This window comes from Pituophis catenifer, unplaced genomic scaffold (genome assembly GCF_029215685.1).
Source record: "Pituophis catenifer annectens isolate HBS135680 unplaced genomic scaffold, rPitCat1.0.hap2 SCAF_18, whole genome shotgun sequence".
NCBI classification, from domain to species: domain Eukaryota; kingdom Metazoa; phylum Chordata; class Lepidosauria; order Squamata; family Colubridae; genus Pituophis; species Pituophis catenifer.
In genome coordinates, this window is record NW_027256898.1 from 3,316,333 (window position 1) to 3,338,568 (window position 22,236).

The 22,236-nt window shown below is 43.2% G+C and overlaps 1 protein-coding gene across 17 annotated transcripts; it reads left to right on the plus strand.

The window, feature by feature from the left end:
- Positions 1-216: 216 nt before the first annotated feature.
- On the plus strand, positions 217-21,105 carry LOC139326084 (cyclin-dependent kinase 11B). Of its 17 annotated transcripts, none has more exons than XM_070956192.1 (20): positions 217-304; positions 1,330-1,457; positions 1,684-1,799; positions 2,718-2,842; positions 5,024-5,162; positions 7,416-7,711; positions 8,957-9,073; positions 10,263-10,358; positions 10,449-10,604; positions 11,474-11,563; positions 12,678-12,853; positions 13,526-13,616; positions 14,255-14,376; positions 15,157-15,262; positions 15,361-15,482; positions 15,703-15,810; positions 16,630-16,746; positions 17,900-18,048; positions 19,407-19,596; positions 20,590-21,105. In XM_070956192.1, the coding sequence occupies exons 2-20, from the start codon at positions 1,347-1,349 to the stop codon at positions 20,680-20,682; spliced, it is 2,520 nt and encodes an 839-aa protein (XP_070812293.1). In that variant the 5' UTR covers positions 217-304; positions 1,330-1,346; the 3' UTR covers positions 20,683-21,105. The 17 variants fall into 17 exon arrangements, with proteins under 17 accessions (XP_070812293.1, XP_070812294.1, XP_070812295.1 ...); XM_070956193.1 differs by having other exon boundaries at positions 12,684-12,853; XM_070956194.1 differs by having other exon boundaries at positions 11,498-11,563.
- The last annotated feature ends 1,131 nt before the right edge of the window (positions 21,106-22,236 follow it).

The following is a 22,236-nucleotide window of genomic DNA, read 5'->3' on the forward strand; positions in this document are numbered from 1 at the left end:
GCCTAAGGACAATTCCTGAATTTCTGTATTGAAGATATAGAAAATATAGTCGACTAGCTCGGAAGTGTACGGCCAGCGATACCCCTCTGCACTTTCGAACATCTATGAATCGTCGAGCTTCAATTGAGAGGCCTCTGACGCGGGAAGAAGAGGAGGGGGGAAGAAAAAAAAATCCTTCACGCGACGTCATCACCCCGCGCCGGATGTGAAGCGCAGGCCAGACGGCCCAACTTCCGGGCGATCCATCCTCCGGCGAGTGGGTCCCGTTAAAGCAGCGGTGGCGGTGCCAAGGCCGTGAGGGAAGGTGAGGTCGATGTCCGGCTGGGCCCTTCTCCGCTTCTCGCAGCCTTCAAGACCGGCGAAGCGGCCGAGAGAGCCGGCAGCGGGGCGGAAGGGAGCTCGGCGGGCCGGGAGGCGGCCGCTGAGGAGAATGGCCTACGTCGGAGGGCCGGTGTTTTTGGCGGGCTGCTGTGGAGAAATGTTTTTCGAGGTGGGGGAGGGGCGGCCGGTTTCTGTGGAGAATTGGGCCTTTGAAGTACCGTTTTCAAATTTCAGGGTTTTTTAAAAAAAATATTTTTTTATTATTTATTACTTTATAATAATTGATTTTTATTTTACAATAAATAATTTTATAGTATAACAAATATAGTGTAAATATAATAAATGTAATAAATGTCCTGATTTTATGGTGGGTTTTTAAAATTTGAAACTGGTTTTGAATTGAAACGTTTTAAATTATGGGCCAAACTTTATTGAATTATTTTAAATCTATTTTAACTTTTGTGTACAAATGTTTTACTTTGGCTGTTCACCGCCCTGAATCCGAAAGGAGAAGGGCGGTATAGAAATCTGAAAAACAAATAAATAAAATAAATAAATGTTAATATAATCAATATAATAAATGTAAATATAAATATAATAAATGTAAATATAATAAATGTAATAAATGTTAATATTATAAATATAATAAATGTAAATATAATAAATATAATAAATTTAAATATAATAAATAGTTATAAAATAAATATTTTATAATAAATAATAATAATGATTATTACATCTTTTAAGCATTAGTACAGCCCCAAATAACTTGCGGGAGAAACTTCTTGTTGTCCAACACATTTCAATGGATTGAAATTCCCCCTCCATTGGGTAATAGACTGACCCATAATGATGAACAACTCTAAAGAAATCCATAGATGCATTGCTCAGAAGAAACCAGCTGATAAATTGTGGCGTTTTAGATTTAGGATTTTCTGAAGGCCAAGGAAACACTTTCCTCACTGTGGGTGTAGATTCCAGCGACTGAATGGTTGTGTTCCCTCCTAGTGCCTTTTGTAACACAAATGGGTGATGAAAAGGAATCGTGGAAGGTGAAAACGTTAGATGAAATTCTTCAGGAGAAGAAACGCCGGAAGGAGCAGGAAGAAAAAGCAGATACCAAGCGCCTCAAAAATGTGAGTTTGGGATTGTGTATCGGGAAATTTTCTTTTCTGTGATTTGCACAGCAATTCTTTTTTTTGATAATAATGGGATTCAGCTCTTTTGAAAAAAAGTATGCATATTGTGTGTCTTCTTTTCAGTCGTATGATAATTCTCAGCCCTTTTCACTCTCTCTGTTTAAGTTGATGAGGGCACTTTCCCGAAAGCCAAAATGAATCTTTTCTTCCTAACTCACCCTAGTCTGATGACCGGGATTCAAAGCGGGATTCCCTTGAAGAGGGAGAGTTAAGAGATCACCGTATGGAGATCACTATTAGAAATTCACCTTACAGGAGAGAAGATTCTATGGACGACAGGTGAGAAAGCTGCTATAGGTAGTCCTTGATTTACGACCACAATTGAGCCCAAAATTTCTGCTGCTCAGTGAGACAAATGTGAAGTCCGTTTTGCCCCAGTTTATGACTTTTTTTTTAAGTGAATCACTGCAGTTGTTTAAGTTAAGTTAAGTTATGACGGTCCCCCGGGACCATCATAAATATTGAGTCAGTTGCCAAACATCTGAATTTTCAATCACGTAGACATAGGGATGATGTAATTGTGAAAAACTGTTATAAGTCACTTTTTTCAGTGCTGTTATAACTTTGAACGGTCACTAAATGAACTGTTGAAAGTCAATGACTATCTGTACTGGATTGCAAGAGAAAATCAATGTTTAGTAGAGTCGTTCAGGTTTCTTCATTTGAAGGGACTTTTCAATCCCTGACCTCCCAACTTCCCAGAGTGCCTTGCAAAAAAACGAAATCCCCCTCAGGATGAGCTAGCATGTTTGAGAAGAGAAGCCACAAATTGTTGCATCTCTCTGGGAGCAACCTGAACTGTTGTGTTGCTATTATAATCTACTGAAATTGCTGCTTATAGAGATTGACAGTTTATGAAAAGAAGAACTTCATGGAGGGTTGTTGGGATTTTTTTGGCATAGCTAATAAAATGGCCCTGCTTTCTTTGCTGGTTTTGAAGCAATTTAGATTTTGAAGCAACTTTTGGGAGCATTTGGGGTGAATGGCAGCATAAGAATAAGTTTTAAGTCATATATAAAGCACCAGTGAGAATCATGACTCTCATTGTTTGCAGCCTTAGAGATATAAGAGGGGGGAAAAGCGAATTGGGAAGAGGAAAAGCAAAATAACTTGTCACTTAGAATCACTTAGGTGAGATGGCGGTTGTAGCTTTCTCCAATCTTACTTTTTTTCGTGCTCCATTTATGTGCTCCATAGGGGAGAGGAGGACGATTCCCTGGCAATCAAACCGCCCCAGCAAATGTCACGCAAGGAGAAAGCCCACCACAGAAAAGACGAGAAGCGGAAAGAAAAAAGACGGCATCGCAGTCACTCAGCAGAAGGTTCCGTTCTTCTCATTTGGGGATTCTTCTGTTGCTTTTGATAAAAACACTCTGTACGGTCACAAGCCTAAGGGCCACAACTACAAAGTTGGGAAGTAGTGAAGGTTCTGAGGCCAGCAGATCCGTCTAGGAATCACTTTATGGCACCGCCTATTCAGGCAAGGTTTTAAGCTTGTGGAAGCTTAGAAGTATGAAAGTAGGTTCAGAGAGAGCATTTAGTCCTACTCCATGCTAATACATGAGCTTCTCGTGTGGAAATCATAACATGAGCCGTGGTGGTGCATTGCTCAGAATGCAGTATTGCAGGCTGACTTTGCCCACTGTCAGAAAGTTTGATCCTGACCGGTTCAAGGTTGATGCAGCCTTCCATCCATCTGAGGTCAGTAAAATGAGGACCCAGATTGTTGGGGGCAATATGCTGGCACTGTAAACCGCTTGGAGTGTGCTGCAAAGCACTGTGGAGCGGTATATAAGTCTTATTGCTATTGCTATTCTTTGCTTCAGCACCCTGTCTTCAAACAATGTCCACTCAAGTTGCATTTCCTCAGCATTTGAGAAAGAAAATCAGATCCATATCCACATATAAAAGGGTAAAAACAGCCTCTGGATTTTGGGAAGCAGTTGCGACTCTTAACCTGGCTTGTTTTTACTTTCTAATTTTGAGATATACTGCTTTGATATATGGAAGCTCTAGCCTTTCTTTCTGTAAATACATTCATAAGGCAGTCTTTTAGGGCAGCCATCCACTCCCCATTATTATATTTTATTTTTTTTTATTTTTTATTTTTTATTTGATTTATATGCCGCTCTTCTCCGGAGACTCAGGGCGGCTTACAATGCGTTAAGCAATAGTCTTCATCCTTTTGTATATTTATACAAAGTCAGCTTATTGCCCCCACAAACTGGGTCCTCAATTTACTTACCTTAGAAAGGATGGAAGGCTGAGTCAACCTTGAGCCTGGTGAGATTCGAACTTAGAGTAATTGCACGCAGCTGGTGTTAATCACAATGCTATCAGTCTGCTGAGCCACCAGGCATAAATATGTATTTATATATTTCAAATAATAAAAATAGACTATGGAAACAGGAAACGCCAGTACAAGTAGCGAAATGCAGGCAGTTAAGCAACAAATCTGAAATACAAAGTTAAGTCATTGTATTACATTATTAGAAGCTTATAATATTTTAAGCTATCTCATACTCATTGTTCTAACCTAGGCCTCCTGAGTCAGTAAAACACACGAGTCGTCCCAAAAACCTGTTTTATTTTAACAGCTGTGAATTCTGTTCATTCACAGATGAGTCCCCAAAAGTTGTAAAGAGTCCTTCGGGATAAGGCTGATCATCACCCACCTTTTTCTCCCTTGACACGCTGCCAAAGACCTAATTGGCAAAGCCACATGGAGTCCAGAATCAGACTTTAAACTGCACAGAGTTAACAACGTTGCTTCCTGCAAAGGCCCACATACCTTTGCTCCTCTTTTAAGTCTTATGGGAGGGGCCAATCATCTCCAAGCCCTACTCCTGAGTCGTCCTTTTTGTTTTAACTGTTCTTGCCTTCTGGCAGCTCTGCACAAGCGTGCACTGGGAACAGGCTCCCCCTTTTTCCTCTGTCTCGCTGAGGTCTGACTCTGAAGGCTCCGGAGGCAGCACATACCTCCCAGATGGCCCTTTTTCTGCCTCTGACACAGAGCCCTCATCCGAGCCTTCCCCAGATTCCAGGACTGGCCCATGGTCCTCCCCAGCCTCTTCACTGTCCAACTCTGCTGCCAGCTCCGCAGGCTCCTGGTGCATCACAACACTCATTTTCTTATCTATCCCTGGCCAACATTAAGCTAATAATGCTTGTTTAACTCAGCTTGGATCATTAATAAAATAAAAAAAGACCCACACATAAAATCAATACTGGACACGACACATCAAAATTAAGATTACGCATTCTCACACCCAAGTTTTGGCTGGGGACCGATTCCTAATTGGCTTGGACTGCAAATCCCATCATTCCCAGTACAGCCACAGAGTCTGCTGGCTAGAACAGTTGCAGGAAGTGCCTGAGCCAAGGCTAAAACCAACCAGCCCATCTTTTTCTTGTTTCCGTTCCTTTGCTCTAGTAAGTTTCCAAATGCCGTTTGCGAAGGAGGGGTAACCGACGCCTCCTTTTCTTTGTATCTTTATCACTAGGGAAACATGCTAGGGTGAAAGAGAAAGAACGCGAGCATGAACGTAGAAAAAGGCACCGCGAAGAGCAGGATAAGGCCCGTCGCGAATGGGAGAGGCAGAAAAGGAGAGAATTGGCTAGGGAACACTCGCGGAGAGAGAGGTAATTTTTGTACCAGGCCCAAAGGCAACATTTCTTCCTTAGAGATCTCCTTGAGCAATTTCATTTGGATACTTGGTTATATTTCTTAACGCTTTTTCCATTTGCTGAGGGGGAATTGACACGATCCTGTCAACGATGTCATTTATTTGTATTTAATTTATGTAATTTCTTACCCCACCTTTATAATTTTTTTTTTTTACAAATGCAGCAAAAACATGTCCAACACAACTTCCTCCTATCTCAGCCCTGTGAGGTGGGTTGGGCCAAGAGAGAGTGATTGGCTCAAAATCACCCAGCTTTCTTTCATGGCTAAAATGGGACTAGAACTCACCATCTCCTGATGATTGGCCCCAATGTCACCCAGCTGGCTTTCATAGCTAAGGCAGGACTTGGACATGCTGTCTCCTGCTTCCCAGCCTGGTGCCTTAACCACTAGACCAAACTGGCTCATTGTCGCTTTATGATATAAACCAGCATTTCAGTATTGTCAATAGAGAGAAATGATCATAGATCTGCTTCAGTTTTTGTGAAGAAATAGGCCTTTTACCTACCAAGTTCAAATTCCTGGAGATTTTGCTTATTACATCTTTTAAGCCCAGTTAGCTTACTTGGAATGGCTGTGGGTGCTTGGAAAGCATGTGGGCCAGCTGATAAATTTTAAAAGTTGCAGGCGGTAGAATTAGGGTGGGCGGTGTCAGAAAACTACTGTGGTGTCCCCTCCCAGCTCCTTGTAGATGTCTAAACTAAAGGTGTTTTGATTTGATTAGCATTGATAGTACATTTTGGTTTTGAAATGGGAGCATATTAATAAGCCCTAGTAAGAATGTCCCTAAATAAGAGAATGCTACAATTTCACGTTTGTGGCATTCTACCAGTTACATTTTGTTCCCAAATAGACTCTGCTGAGCATCTGGTTATATTAAATCCGAGCAATTAAATATTGAGATTGTATCTGCATTTGAAGTTAAAGACAGCCCTCTTGTTAACTGCTTGAGGTTTACGTACATATAGTTGAAATACAAATAATATATAAATAAACCCAGCAACCAATTTAGATCAGTTTAGTTTTTCTGTTGCGTTTGCCCTTCCTGGAGATTTAGTAATTGTGTAAAACTTAGAAGAAGCAATGTCTAATTCTTTCCTTAAGTATCTAAATCACAATCCTTAAATATAAGCTCTATACAAACAGGATTGCAAATACATTTTAGATTGCTTAACTAGATTTTGGAAGCAGGCACGCATCAGACTGGGAAATAACTTCTTCACTACTAAAGAAAACAGTAATCTGGCAGCTTTTCTTAAATAATAATGTTAGATTTCTCTTTTTAAAATAAAGCATTAATACTGAATTATCAGTCACAGGCCAGTTGCTTTAAATTACGTAACAAAGTGAGTTGATCAACGAGTCTTTGATTGGCAGCCTGAATATATCAGCTGTTTTTTTAAAAAAAAATATTTAATTCTGGGCCAGCTTTATTTTCTACCTGGATGAATTGTCTGCTTGAATGAACAGACAGGTCCATATTTCTTTCTTCCTTTTTTTTTTTTTTTTTTTTTTTGACATATATTTAATATATCTCAACAAGTCTCAACTATGGTAGATAGTAGTAACCTCTTAACGATTCCCTTTAAAATTGGTATATGCTCTTTCCTGGTGCCTGCCAGTTTCCCTTCTATCTCTATCCCTCTATCTTGCAAAGCATCCCTGGCCTGTTCTCGAGTTGCCATAGGCCAGGGGGGGATGGGAAACCAGCGAAACTGCACAGCAGCCAAAGACAGATGCACATTCCACACTTATCTCTCTCAAGGCTGTATCCAGGGTGACCTACAGCAGCCGGAGGGGAGTGATCTTTACAATCCTCGAAATGTGACTGATGACACACCCTGGGGGGGGAGGGGGGAAACAGGGTCATAATTGGAGCATAAATTATGTAGGGTCACTTGGGAACCTGCCGACATGAAGCTCCTAATAAATAACTGGATTTCTTTTGAAGCTTGGCTCGAGACTCATGATTTAATTAGGGCATCCGTGGGAACCCTGACACTAAATATGTTGTTATTAAGCTAAGACTGGGTGCCTGAATATAATATTATTTTAAAAGTTTGAGCCTGAAGAACTGTGAGATTTTTGTCTCGAGTAGGTGTCAATCCTTCCTGCCATCGTTAGTCTCTCATTCTTTCAACAATCAAAGGCAAAACGATTGCATTGGCCTCGTTCAAATTCTGACGTGAACTATACTTTTCCTATTGCAGAACGTTAGTCTTTCACTTCCGTTTATGTGAACCGTTCTGGGTAGGAAAACCGATAAATAAGGCTCCTTCTCCTGAAAGAGAAAATGAAACTCAACTTGAGCGCAATTCAACCGCACGCTGGACTAAAAAAATTAACGTCGATACATGCAAACTCTCTAGAGACCGCTTGGAGCAACTGGAACGAAAACGGGAACGGGAAAGGAAATTAAGGGAACAGCAGAAGGAGCAGCGAGAGTTGAAAGAACGGGAGAGGCGAGCGGAAGAAAGGAGGAAAGAACGGGAAGCCAGAAGGGAGAGTAAGTAGTCCAGGGAGCAAAATGCGGGGTGGGCTGTGTGCTAAGCGGTGAGTAATGTGGGGAACGAGCTTATGGTACTTCTTGCATAGGAGTTATAGGCAAGTACCAATAAAAGAGAATAATTTGTAGCTTACTGTAGGATTGAAATGAGAGGTCCTTGATGCTCTGGGAACCTTGCAGACGTTTCATTACCCAACTAGGTAAGATCATCAGTGCTAGTGATGATGTCACTAATGTTCTGACCTGGCTCCCTTAACAAGCAGGAGGCAGGAATTGGTCCCGGCAAAACCTCTTTTATTTAAATGACTGTGAATTACGTTCATTCACAGTCAGCAAGGTTTGTCCAAACAGTTTTTCAAAGGAATATTTCTCAACACAGACCTTATCTCGCTTGGCAAGCTGCCACGTAACTGGTTTCCAACCGGAGTACAAGGCCAAACTTGGCACAGAGTCTCTCAGAGTCACGGAACGAACGAATTGTTTCCTGCAAAAGCCCACTCCCTGTTCGCTCCTCTTTTATTTCATATGGGAGGGGCCAATCACCCCCAAGGTGTGGCTTTACTCCTGAGTCGACCCTGCTTTCTGAGTTGTTCTTGTCTTCCGGCAGCTCTGCGCATGCGCACGCTGGGAACCGGCTCCAGCTATTCCTCTGCCTCGCTGCTGTCTACCTCCCTCTCTGCCTCCAACGCAGAGCCCCCGTCCGAGCTTTCCCCAGCCCCCAGGACTGGCCCAAGTTCCTCCCCAACCTCCTCACTGTCTGACTCTGCTGCCAGCTCCACTGGCTGCTGACGGGCCACAACAACTAGCACTGACGCTAGTAGCATTGTTGCTACTACCGGTAGCCCTAATGATGTTACCTAGTTTGGGTAATTAAATGACCACAAGAAAACAACCAAGCCTCAGAGACCACCAAGGACCCCTTATGGGCAAGTTGGAACTTGAAACGAGACTCAGAAGTTAAAGCCAACCTGGAAGGGGAAACTTGCTGGTTAATAGAATTTCATTTTTACTGTGGGCCAGTGTGCTCACAGTAAAAAAAAATGACCATAAAGGTTATCTTATCCAAGGGGGCTAGGCAGCTCAGGTAGATTCTGAACATCTGGGCGGGGCTCATCTTCAGGTGATGTAGCTTGTTCTGGATACAGTCAGGTGCCTGGCCGGAGTGAGTCTCATCTCGGGAGAATTGTAAAGATTTGAAATATCACCCTGGGAAAAATGACAACAGATGTCCCTTGTCTCTGTTAGTCTCAGGGCATCATAGGACAATGAGGGAAGACTACGGAGAGAAAGTGAGAATATGGAGCCGAAGTCCCCTGCGGCAACAGAGGGAAAAGCTTGAACCGTCAGAAATCAGGAAGCCAGGTAGCTTTTAAATTCATCAACCGAACTTGTGGGTATCTTGATTGAAACCACCAAGATGGGGATGGCTTGAAAGTACATTGCAGGTTTTATTAATCATCAAACTTCTATTTTAAATCGTGTGATTTAAGTATTACGCTGCATGCAGGGTGACTGAAAACACCGTTCCATATTATCCCGCTAAGCTTTTTTTTTTCCTGCGCCACAGAGGAAGAGGATGATAATTGTATCCTATTTTTATAGTACTTGAAAACAAGGGAAAAGTTATGCTATCGCATTATATAAAACATCCTTCAATCTCCTGCACACTTGCTTTGAAAAAAAAATCAAATCATGGCTGCCAACCTAGAAAAGGTTCTTGGGAGAGAATGAAATTGGACAGCGGAAATTGGAAGTGAAATTTTAAATTTCCCAGATTGCTTTAGCCTGGAAAGTTTTTTAAAGTGCATCTTGTCAATTTATAGTGATATATTTCTGTAGAACTCGTAGAACTAAAGAACAGGTTCTACGTTATAACTTAGTTATAGACCACTGAAGAAAATACCGTGTTTCCCCGAAAATAAGACCGGGTCTTATCTTAATTTTTGCTCTGAGAGATGCATTTGGGCTTATTTTCTGGTGAGGTCTTATTTTGGGGAAAATACGGTACTAAATGCATCCATCTGGCTGAGGATCTTAACTCGGGCTTATTTTGGGGGGTAGGGCTTATATTACGAGCATTTTGAAAAATCATGCTAGGACTTATTTTCCAATAGGGTCTTATTTTTGAGAAAACAGAGTAAAATTACGGTGTTCTTTGTAAACATAAAATTACTGTGATCTGTGTAAACATAAAATACTTCTCCCCCCCCTTTTTTTTTTTATGGTCCAAAATAATTTAAATGTTTTAATAAGGGAAGCAATGCTGTTCAATTTTGTTGACAGTCATCTAATGAATATCAGGCAGGGCCTGCTTTCCAGATGGAGACACGGAGAGGAGGGTGTCTTTCCCCCAACCGGATATCTTCCAGATGTGCATGTTTCTAATTGTCAAGCAGTGGTCTTGATGGCTGAGAATTCCCCTATGTCTTAGCGAAAGCTATCCTCCATCTTAAGAAAGGAGATTTTCAAACAGTCCAATTTTAATCAATGTACAATGAAGTTCCTTTGTCACCTGAGGTTTACCCCTTTTTTTTTTGTCCTCCCCCTGCAGTGAGAGAGGAGAAACCAGAAGGAAAAGACCCTTTGTCAGATCTCCAGGATATCAGTGACAGTGAACGAAAAACCAGCTCGGCTGAAACGTCATCAGGTAACTTTCGTGCGGGTGCCGATTCAGCGCAGTTGCCACGTTTGAGCCCACTGGAGATTGACAATTTTATTTTTTTCCTCTCTTCCCCAGGGGAATCAGGATCGGCTTCAGAAGAAGAGGAGGAGGAAGAGGAAGAGGAGGAAGAAGAATCCAGCAGCGAAGAGTCTGAAGAGGAAGAAGAAGAAGAGGAGGAGGAAGAAGAGGAGACAGGAAGCAATTCGGAGGAAATATCCGAACAGTCAGCTGGTTAGTCGTAGAAAACAACCTTCTTTTCACCGTGCTGTATTAACAGTAATCCTCATTTAACAATCCCTAATTGGGATTGGAATTTCTATCGCTAAGCAAAACGGTCATCAGGGAAACGTCAGGTGGACTGTGTCGCTTAGCAACAGCGGTTCTGGCAGTCCTAGTTGGGATTGTTAAGCAAAGACCAAATTTTGATCATGTGTCGGGAAACGCTACGACAGTTGCAAGTGTGAGGAACAGTCATAAGGCCATTTTTCAGCACCGCTATAACTCCAGTCACGAAACAAATGATTATGTATCATAGTCTGTTTCAGGGATGAAATCCAGGTTCTGGAGAACCGGTAGCGGAAATTTTGAGCAGTTCCGAGAACCGGCAAATGCCACCTCTGGCTGGCCCAAGAGTCGGGTGGGAATGGAGATTTTGCAATATCCTTCCCCCAGGAGTGGGGAGGGAAAGGGGATTTTGCAGTATCTTTCCCCCCCAGGAGTGGGGAAGGAATGGGGATTTTGCAGTATCCTTCCCCTGCCATGCCCACCAAGCCACGCCCACAGAACCGGTAGTTTAAAAAAAATTGAATTCTATCACTGGTGTGTTTGCTGCTGCCAATGCTTGGCAAAACCTAAATATAGATTTATACCAATGGTATTGCTCAATCTTTTGACTTCTTTGGGTCAAGCAACAATCTACCCTCCTCTTGCTGTTCTAGATTGCAACACCAAGAACGTTTGGGCTGTTTGTGTGTGTGTGTGTATTTCAGTTTAGCTGTTCCAGATTTTTTTTTTTTTGTAAACTACAACAATGCTGTGAATTCTCTGTTCTTCCCTTTTGGCCCGGAGTGTAAAACGGCTGTTTTACTTGCTCCCTGAAGTAGATCTTCCATCTGTCTTTGCAGAAGAGGTGAGCGAAGACGAAATGACCGAAGAAGAGGAGCGAGAAAACGGAGACCATCTTCCACTTGGTAAGGAATCAGATGGAGGAGTTGATGTCCTATTCTCTTCTACAGGCCTTCTACCCTTTTTCCCCGAAAATAAGACCCAACCGGAAAATAAGCCCTAGCATGATTTTTTTTTCAGGATGCTGGTAATATAAGCCCTACCCCCAAAATAAGCCCCAGTTAAGATCGTCAGCAGGCAGAGGCGTTTAGTACTGTGTTTTCCCCAAAATAAGACCTAACCGGAAAATAAGCCATAACACATCTTTTGGAACAAAGATTAATATAAAACCCAGTCTTATTTTGAGGGAAACATGGCAGGATAGGTCAGAAACTCAATTATTTCCCCTGGGCCGATTCACTTTCATTCTGCAACGGCAGAATTGTTTTTCAGGACTTAACCCCGTTTAACATTATAGCAATTGCACTTAGCCTTATATACCGCTTCACAGTTCTTTACAGCCCTCTCTAAGCGGTTTACAGAGTTAGCATGCTGCCACCCCCCAACAATCTGGCTCCTCATTTTACTGACCTCAGAAGGACAGAAAACTGAGTCAACCTTGAGCCGGTCAGGATCGAACTCCTGGCAGTCAACAGAGTTAGCCTGCAATCCTGCATTCTAACCACTGTGCTACCCCGGGCTCCATATAGTTTACAAATGGGGGGGTGCCTTGATGCTAGTGTGTATTACTGCTTGGCCTGCCTAGCCGTTGTTTCCCCAAAACTGCCCGGATGGCACATTTGTAGGAAAAGGGAAACTTTTCTCATACGTGCACTAGGAACAGGCTCCTCCTGTTCCTCTGCCTCTCTACTGTCAGCCTCTGGAGGCTTCGGAGTCCACACATCACTCCCTGATGGCCCTGGCCCCATCTCTGCCTCCGACGCAGAGCCCTCATCCGGGCCTTCCCCAGCCTCCAGGATTGCCCCATGTTCTTCCTCAGCCTCCTCATTGTCCGACTCCGCTGCCAGCTCTGCAGGCTGCTGGCGGACCACAACAACCTTTGGAATTACGTGATAGGCGTTTAGAAGTCCTTTTATCTCTAAAATACCAACTATAGTAACAAGGGCCGTTTTTGGATAGGAGTCAAAGCTCGCCCCAATTGGTGAGCGGCTTCCCCGATTATGATTCTAGCATTTAAAGTTACAGAGTCAAGGTTTGACCAGGATTCTGTGGGAAGCGAAGTTGAGGAAGATGACATCGTTGAAGGAAGCCCGCAGTCCAACGCCCTGACGGAAGGCGAATATCTTCCCGATTCCCCCATCTCCTCGCCCGTAGAACTGAAACGAGAGCTGCCCAAATATCTCCCAGCCCTTCAGGTAAGACGGACCTCATACGGGTAGCCCTCCATTTAACAACCGTTCAAAGTTACGACACTGAAACAAGGGACTTGTGAGCCTTTTCCACACTGACGTAGCCTCCCACAGTCGTCACTTGGGATCAGAATTCAGACCCTTGGCAACAACTGACTCATTACTACGACGGTTGAACCTTCCAACAAGCAAAATCAGTGGGGAAAGTTAGATTCACTTAACAGCCAGGTTACTAATTTAACAAGTGTGGGGATTCACTTAACAAACTGTGGCAAGGGACGGTTGTAAAATGGGGCAAAGATCCACTGAACAACTGCCTCACTCAGCAACAGAAAGTTTGGGGTCCATTGCGGTCGTAAGTCGAGGACTACTTGTGCATTCAACACAGTGTACATTTGTCCCTCTTTTAGGCTGAGCTGACATCTGTAAGAGACAGCTCTTCCTAATCCTGGAAATAGCAAACTTTTTATCTTTTTATTTTTTAAAAAACCTACCTATAACCCGTTGCTACACCCCTAGATCTCTTCAGAGGGAATAAAAAAGGCACCCAAATAAAATAACCATTTAAATAAGGAGCTTAGCTTCCTTTGCTTCCTACCTACAAATTTTCAAAGTGAGATTTTTTTTTCCAAAATGATTTTTTTAAAAAATGGATACATTTGCTTCCTTCTTGCACAGGGCTGCCGCAGTGTGGAAGAATTCCAGTGTTTGAACCGGATCGAGGAAGGGACTTACGGCGTGGTGTACAGAGCAAAAGACAAAAAAACAGGTAGGATTTTTTTTCGGGGGGAGGGGGGGAATTATGGTGGGTGTTAAACCTGACCACAATGCAGGGCAGTCGGACATTCTCCAATTCTTGACTTCCATTTTAAAGAAAAATTGGTCAAAAGCTGGCTGGGACACTGAGATTCTAATGTACCAATAGGCTCAGCAGCTTCTGAGGCCAATTATTCTCTGTCAGTCCAGCCTACCTCACAAGGTTATTGTGAAGAAAAGGACAAAGGAGTGCTCTGTACACCCACTTGAGCTTCTGAACGAATGACAGGATAAATATGTCATCCCAAGGACCCAATTTTGCACTTTTCCCTGACCACCCTGTTTTCTGAAACCTGGTGATCGAGTCCTTTTTAATTAAATTAATTAAAAAGTAATCGCCACCATTCATTTTTGGAGCCCCGGCCTTCAATATTTTTGAAAATTCTTTCATCGGGTATGCTGGGGTTCAGAGATGTGAAACCGGTTTGTGGTTTCCTGGACTCAGGCTGTGAATTCTGAATTTTTTTTTAAAAAAAAAATACCTTCGTGTGGTTTTGAAACACTCCATGCCTTGTTTAATGAACTGATGGGAAAGAGAGCTAAGCTGCCTGCAGTCAAATTATGCTCCTCTTTTATTTATTTATTTTGCAGATGAAATTGTGGCCTTGAAGCGATTAAAAATGGAGAAGGAAAAAGAAGGTTTTCCTATTACTTCCTTAAGAGAGATCAACACCATTCTCAAAGCTCAGCACCCGAATATTGTCACTGTTAGGGTAAGCGTATTTTTGCTTCCAGGGATTCTTCCATTTTTATTTTTCCTAAATAAAATACCTGGGCGTTGCCCAGGTATTTATAGACGTTGAAGCCTTTGTCTGACAGGGAGCCATTGAGAGGACCGTTTCTTCCCCCTACTCCCATGCCCATCATCCCTGCCCTCTCCTTTCCCCCTCCCATGCCTTGTCTACGATCCTGGCACTTTGCCCCAAATCCATTAGGAGCTTCCCCATTGCCCCACTGGAGGGTGAACGTCACGGCTGCCTTTTCAGAGGAAGCTGTGGAGGATCTGACATCGCAAACAATTGCAGTTCTAGGATGCCGCACTCTCTCTCCTTAACGGCCCAGGCTCTCCCTTCCCCCTCCCATGACATCACAAACAATTGCCTCTCTAGGATGCCGCATTCGCTCTCCTTAACGGCCCAGGTGTTCCACAGTTATGCTGGAACACATACACATAGACACACACACACACACACACACACACACACACACACACACACACACGGGTGTCTTACCCCCACAGTATTTGTTTCCAGATAGTAAGTCATCTGTGTACCAAGTCTGGTTGAAATTGCTCGAGGCGTTCCAGAATTATGCTGGAACATACATAAATACAGCCTTTTTTATATAGATAGATTTATATATACACTGTCCATCTCACTGATACAGCGGTTCCGTTGATTTTTTTAAAAAACCACTATGAAGGAGCAAGAGCTAGCAAGTGGACACGATGAGGGGGGATTCATCACTATAATCTTTCTTTCCTTGGGATCTAGGAGATTGTTGTGGGTAGCAACATGGATAAGATCTACATAGTGATGAACTACGTTGAACACGACCTCAAAAGCTTGATGGAAACCATGAAGCAGCCTTTTCTGCCAGGTGAGACCAACATACACCCCTACCTTTGGGTGAGAGAGAGACTTCTAAGTTGTGGCTTTTCCCTTCCTTTCTTTACACCTCCAATGCTTATATTCCAGGGGAAGTGAAAACTTTGATGATTCAATTGCTCCGAGGGGTAAAACACCTCCACGACAACTGGATTCTGCACCGGGACTTGAAAACTTCTAACCTGCTCTTGAGTCACGCTGGGATTTTAAAAGTAAGCCGTTTTGGTTTGCCTTACCCATGCCTGCGAGAGTCTTGTCCTCCTGCAAACCCACCACTCCGCTTAAAATACAGGCATAAGGAACAGCGCGGAGGTTTGTCTCTGCTCATTTCTAATGAGAGCTGTAGAGGGACCCCAGTTTGGTCAATCAAGCACTCTTAATGGACTTAGTACATGTTTTCCAACAAGTCCTTCTATTCTCATCCCTCTTTAGGTTGGAGATTTTGGATTGGCCAGAGAATATGGTTCTCCCTTAAAGCCCTACACCCCGGTTGTCGTGACGTTGTGGTACCGAGCGCCCGAGCTCTTACTCGGAGCCAAGGTTTGTGATACTGGGGGGTTGCTGGCTTAAGGTTTTTAAGTGGCATCTCTTTTTTTCATGCTTCATTTCCCTTAGATCAGTATCCTGGATTCCAGTCACAAGACACTTTTTCTGCAGGCTGTTATAACTTCAAACCATGTTAAAAGAATGGTCATAAATTGAGGTTGCCCTCTCCCCTCTTTGGAAGAGCTTTATAGCTCCCGCTGCCTCAAGAAAGTTCAAAACATTCTTAAAGATCCATCTCATTCTGGGGACCCCCCCCTTTTTTTTTCTTTTTTTTTTTTGAACTATTACCATCTGGCAGCCGGTACAGGACAATAAAAACAAGGACAAATAGGCTGAAAAACAGCTTCTATCCCAGAGCAGTAACTATATTGAATTCTACTGCATAGTGCAATATTAATACAATATCAGGGGTTTTCAGTTCAATTGTATAGAATGCGAAGTGTGTGTGTGTTTTATTTTTATAGTTATAACATACACCGAAGACTGCATTTAATTTTGTTGTACGAGGTGCAATGACAATAAAGTAAACTAACTGACAATTGAGGCCAACATTTATATTGCTAAGTGAGAAATTTGTTAAGTGAGTTTTGCCCCATTTTACAACATTCCTTGCCACATTTGTTAAATGAATCACTGCAGTTGTTAAATGAGTCACATGTGGGGCCAATCGGATACACAGAATCCTTTCTAGTTTCCGCTACTTCCACCTCAAACTGGGCTGATCCAATCTTAAGGAAAGTAACCCCAGAATGTTTGACACGCTGCTGGATGGGACCCACTCAGCGGATTCCCCATATTTTTTCTCTTTCCCAGGAATATTCCACAGCCATCGACATGTGGTCTGTGGGTTGCATCTTCGGAGAGCTGTTAACCCAGAAGCCGCTTTTCCCGGGGAAATCCGAAATCGACCAAATCAACAAAGTTTTTAAAGTAAGTCAACCGCGGTACTTTGCAATTGTCAGTTTTACGATGGGATCAGAGGGGTCTCAACATTTGATCGCAGCGCTGTCAGATATGAAGGGGTGTGCCGCCTTTGCGGTTTTAGCCAGGTTGCATAACTTTGATAACAAACATAAAGATGTTGAGACTCTAGAAGAAGTGCAGAGAAGAACAACAAAGATGGTTAGGGGACTGGAGGCTAAAACATAGGAAGAACGGTTGCAGGAACTGGGCATGGCTAGTCTAGTGAAGAGAAGGACCAGGGGAGACATGATAGCAGTCTTCCAATATTTGAGGGGCTGCCACAGAGAGGAGGGGGTCAAGCTATTTTCCAAAGCATCTGAAGGCCAGACAAGGAACAATGGATGGAAGCTGATCAAGGAGAGATTCAACCTAGAAATAAGGAGAAATTTTCTGACAGGGAGAACAATCAACCCCTGGAACAGAAGTTGTCTTCGGAAGTTGTGGGAGCTTCATCCCTGGAGGCTTTCAAGAAGAGACTGGACTGCCATTTGTCAGAAATGGGTGTAGAGTCTCTTCCTTGGGCAGGAGGTTGGACTAGATGACCTACAAGGTCCCTTCCAAATCTGTTAATCTTTTAAAATGAAGACTCAAATCATCCAGGTCAAAAGCATCGGAAAAGGTTAAATTAAAAGTTTAAGGTTTACATTTGCAATACATTTTGGGGAGAAATCCCTGCAGTTGGTATGGCAAGTTAGTACATTCCAACAACTCCCTGACACTCTGCCTAACTTAATTTTTTTATTTTGACTGAAGAAGTTAGTTGGATGAGCAACAAAACATCTCAGTTGAATAACCTTCGGTGCAGTTCCCATGATTTAATCTTTTTAGATGATTTGATAAGAAATATAATTGTGACATGGATTGGATTTGCCTACAGGGTTGGTAGCAAGGGCAGACAGATTTATTCAGTAAATCTGGTATACCGAGAAGGGAAATAGGATTCATTCACTCTTCCTGTTGTAATTATGGCTGCCTTTTTGGAATTGACTGACCGGGATTTTGTCAATGCCGATGGTGTTCAATTTTAAGTTGCTTTATTATTATTATTTATCAAAAGCCCTTTTCAAAAGGCAACCATTCTCAACCTAGCTTCCTTAATCTTTGCTTTCTTCTTTTAAAGGACTTGGGAACTCCGAGTGAAAAAATCTGGCCGGGTTATAACGAGCTGCCGGCGGTCAAAAAAATGACCTTCACAGAGTATCCATACAACAACCTCCGCAAACGGTTCGGTGCCCTCCTCTCGGATCAAGGATTTGATCTCATGAATAAGTGAGTCAGGATGCTCCTTTCGAGAAAGCAAGCAATTTACCGTATTTTTCGGTGTATAAGATGCACTCCCCATTTCCAAGTGAGTGGAAATGTCTGTGCGTCTTATACAGCAAATGTTGCCGAAGCCCCGCCTACCTGCCGGCCCCCAACCTTCGGCCTCTGCCTCCCAGCAATTTGCCTCCTTGCAGCAAACAGCAAACAGCCAGGTCAGCTTCAGCACAGCCTGATTTAGCACGAGCAGCTGATTGGCGGTTGGATCTGCCTCCCGGAATACCGCCTATCAGCTGTTCCAGGCTGCGGGGAACACCACTGCCCATCGCAGTCCATCACCGCTGCCGCCTATCGCCACCTCCGCGTGTCCCATTTTTGCCCCATTCCAGGCGGCGGTGATTGCCGCTGCCGCCGCCACCTGGAATAGGCTGAAAATGGGATGCTCAGAGGGTGGAAACGGGACGCGCAGAGGCTGAAAATGGGGTGCGCAGAGGCGGCAGTGACGATGGGCCACACCAGGCTATTGTGGGAAATCACGAGTCTATATCAGGCTTGCCCAGCAGAGGGCAGCATTTGAACTGATCTTAGTTGAGCCTGGTCCAGTGCCTGAAAGTTAGGATGAGAAATTGAAAAAAATTTCCTGGAGAAGGCTGTGAAAAAAAACGGCATCATTGCTCTGAAAAATGGCACACCTCGAGTAAAATCTTTTATTTTGTTTACCTCTTGCTTAGAACCAATATAATTCTATAAAGTAGGTTCAGTTACAGCAGCCTAGCTGGGAAGATTAATCAGTTTTTTTCTAATACCTATTCAATATCCATTGAATTAACCCTGGGATATATGCATGCATTGGACTTCATTTCTCCAGCATAGGAAATTAGGTTCTGCGAATAATTGCAAATAGTCCTTGACTTACAACAGTTTGTTTAGCGACCGTTCGAAGTTACGACGACACTAAAAAAGTGACTTACGACCATTTTCCGCACTTAAGGCCACCGCAGCATCCCCATGGTCACGTGAATTGAAATTCAGTCGTTTGGCAGCTGATTTATACTTACAACGGTCGCAGTGTCAACGGGGAAGCCGGATTCACTTAACAACCGTGTTACTAATTTAACAACTGCAGCGATTCACTTAACAAATGTGGCAGGAAAGGTCTTAAAATGAGACAAAGAGCTCGCTTCACAAAGGTCTCGGTTAGAAAGAGAAATTTTGGGCTCAAATGTGGTCCTAAGTTGAGGACTACCTGTGCGGGTTGTCCTTGACTTACGAACGTTCATTTAACAAAGTTAAAAGGGCCTTGGAGAAAGGGATGCGCGGATCCCCTTTTTCTTTGCCCAATTCAATTTGCATTTCTTCTTTTCCAGATTCTTGACCTACTACCCTGGGAGAAGGATCACTGCCGAAGACGGCTTAAAGCACGAATATTTCCGTGAGACCCCACAACCCATTGACCCCTCCATGTTTCCAACGTGGCCGGCCAAAAGCGAACAACAGCGAGTGAAACGGGGCACAAGCCCGCGACCCCCAGAAGGAGGACTGGGATACAGTCAGCTGGTAAGTTCATCCAAGGAGTGTCATCGTAATACAGCCAAGATACCTTCCATTTGCAGAGTTTCTATACAGCAAAGGGGTATTTAGAGCACGCTAACAATGGAACAGTAATAGCCAATTTGGTGTAGTGGGCTAGAAACCAGGAGCTGGGAGTTCTTGTCCCACCCTGGCCACAAAGCCAGCTGGGTGACCTTGGGCCAATCACCAGGAGATGGTGAGTTCTAGTCCTGCCTTAGGCATGAAAGCCAGCTGGGTGACTTTGGGTATTTCACCAGGAGATGGTGAGTTCTAGTCCTGCTTTAGGCATAAAAGCCGACTGGGTGACTTTAGGCTAATCACCAGGAGACTGGAAGTTCTAGTCCTGCCTTAGGCATGGAAGCCAGCTGGGTGACCTTGGACCAATCACCAGGAGATGGTGAGTTCTAGTCCTGCCTTAGACATGAAAGCCAACTGGGTGACTTTAAGCTAATCAACAGGAGATGGTGAGTTCTAGTCCCACCTTAGGCATGAAAGCCAGCTGGGTGACTTTGGGCTAATCACCAGGAGACTGGGAGTTCTAGTCTTGCCTTAGACATGAAAGCCAACTGGGTGACTTTAAGCTAATCAACAGGAGACTGGGAGTTCTAGTCCTGCCTTAGGCATGAAAGCCAGCTGAGTGACTTGGGGTATTTCACCAGGAGACGGAGAGTTCTAATCCTGCCTTAGGGTTAAGGTTAGACTCATATTTATGACGCTTGCAGTATCCTGAGGTCATGTGATGGTCTTTTGTGTCCTTCTGACAAGTCAAATCAATACAGGAACCAGATTCACTTAACAAACACATGACTGACTTAACACTAGTGATTCACTTAACAACTGTGGGCAAGGAAGGTCGTAAAATGGGGCAGAATTCGCTTAACAACGGACTCCCTTAGCCATAGAAACTTTGGGCTCAGTCGTGGTTGTAAGTCGATGTATTGAAACCCTTGGGGTATGTGTCCTTTTTTGCCTTCGCAGGGCGACGACGACATCAAAGATACCGGTTTCCATTTAACGACCACGAACCAAGGGGCGTCAGCCGCAGGACCCGGATTCAGCCTGAAGTTTTAAAACGGAAAGGGGCCGAAGGCGCGATCTTTCGAGAGAGGAACCAGGAGGAAGGGAAATTGTGTTCTCTGGGGGAACGGAAAAAACAACAACAGCAGGCTATGCCGATTACTTTTTCCTGCAGAATATTCTCTGCAGTTGGGACCAGTTTCTGGATCAAAGTAAAGAAAGTTGGATTTCCTTTTTAAGGATTGGAATTAATCCGAAAAACCAAGGACCCTTTCGGGGGGGTGGGGAGGAAGGAAAAAAAATACAACTACCATCATGAGAACAAAATCCCACTTAACTTCAAGAACTATTTTTTTTTAAAAAAAAGAAAACGCCTCTCATTTCTATTTATGTTTTTCCCCCATTCAGATTAGGTTTTTTTTTTTCTCCCTTGTTTGTACATATGTAGAATAAAAAAGAAAATGATTTTTAATTGTTCACTCGTTTACAGATGACCTTGTTTTCTTTTGCTCCCTTCAATCTTGAGTGCGATTTGTATTTTAACACTTGGTGCATTTTCCTCCTAGCTTTCCAACAGTTCGTGTATTTGTGGCTCTTCAAATAGGAAGAAGAAAAGATACTGTAGAAAGAAAAATATGAGAGCTGCATGATATATTTTAATTGCTCTCGGGCCTGGAAAAAAAATTCAGGGGAAACCTGACAAGGATGAACACAACTTGCCCATTTTTTTTTTTTTTAAAAAAAAGAAAGTTAAGTCTTTAGCCTTCTCTTCAGATTTTAAAAAGAATTGCCCACTGATTGAGTTGGGGCTGACTGACTTGAACATGTGCTGATATCTTACTTTAATCCAATTGCAGACATTTTTGCATCAGATGCTGAAAGAGAGAGAGAGCGAGAATGCAGATTGTGATAGCGTAGATTGCCTTTTTTGAGATGACTTTGATCTAATTGTTTAGCTTCCAACCATTTCATAAGGTAAGTTGACTACTTTCAAGGTTCGTGGTTTCAAATATACCGGCTCCCCTCGCCATAAACCGTTTCAGGCTGATTTTAGACCAAAACTTTCTTTCGAGGGCCACCTAAGGTTCCTGATTCCAAAAAAAGCAAATACTGGCTTTTAAAAAAGAGATCAGGTGTGTGCGTTGAAGAGAATGGATTGAAATTTGCAAATTTCTGTCTGAATGCCGCAGGATTGATTTTGGCTTTTCCAAATGCCTCCTTTGGTATCCTGGAAACAGCCTAAAGTGAACATATAGTGAGTGATCTCCTGCATTACACAACACAGCTGCTTTAGGGCGTGAAACCTTAGGAATTTCTCAACTAAAAATGAATAAACATGACATCCTTTAGTGGTGAGTTCTCAAACTTTCCCCTTGTGCCTTCGTCGTATTCTCAAAGCCTGTTGTTTTATACATAATCTGCAGGGAATCCTCGACTTAACAACCATTTGTTTAGTGACTGAAGTTACAATGGCACTGAGAAAAGTGACTTAACAATCGTTTTTCACACTTAGCGGCCGTTGCTGCATCCCCCACGGTGATTGGATCAAAATTGGGGCACTTGACGGCTGCCATTCATTTATGACAGTTGCGCTGTCCCAGGGTCATG

Excerpts from the sequence above, each read along its gene's own strand:
- LOC139326084 (XM_070956192.1), top strand. The coding sequence starts at position 1,347 with ATGGGTGATGAAAAGGAATCGTGGAAGGTGAAAACGTTAGATGAAATT. Across the intron at positions 9,074-10,262 it reads GTCAGAAATCAGGAAGCCAG|TGAGAGAGGAGAAACCAGAA; the intron begins GTAGCTTTTAAA and ends CTCCCCCTGCAG. Across the intron at positions 12,854-13,525 it reads AATATCTCCCAGCCCTTCAG|GGCTGCCGCAGTGTGGAAGA; the intron begins GTAAGACGGACC and ends CTTCTTGCACAG.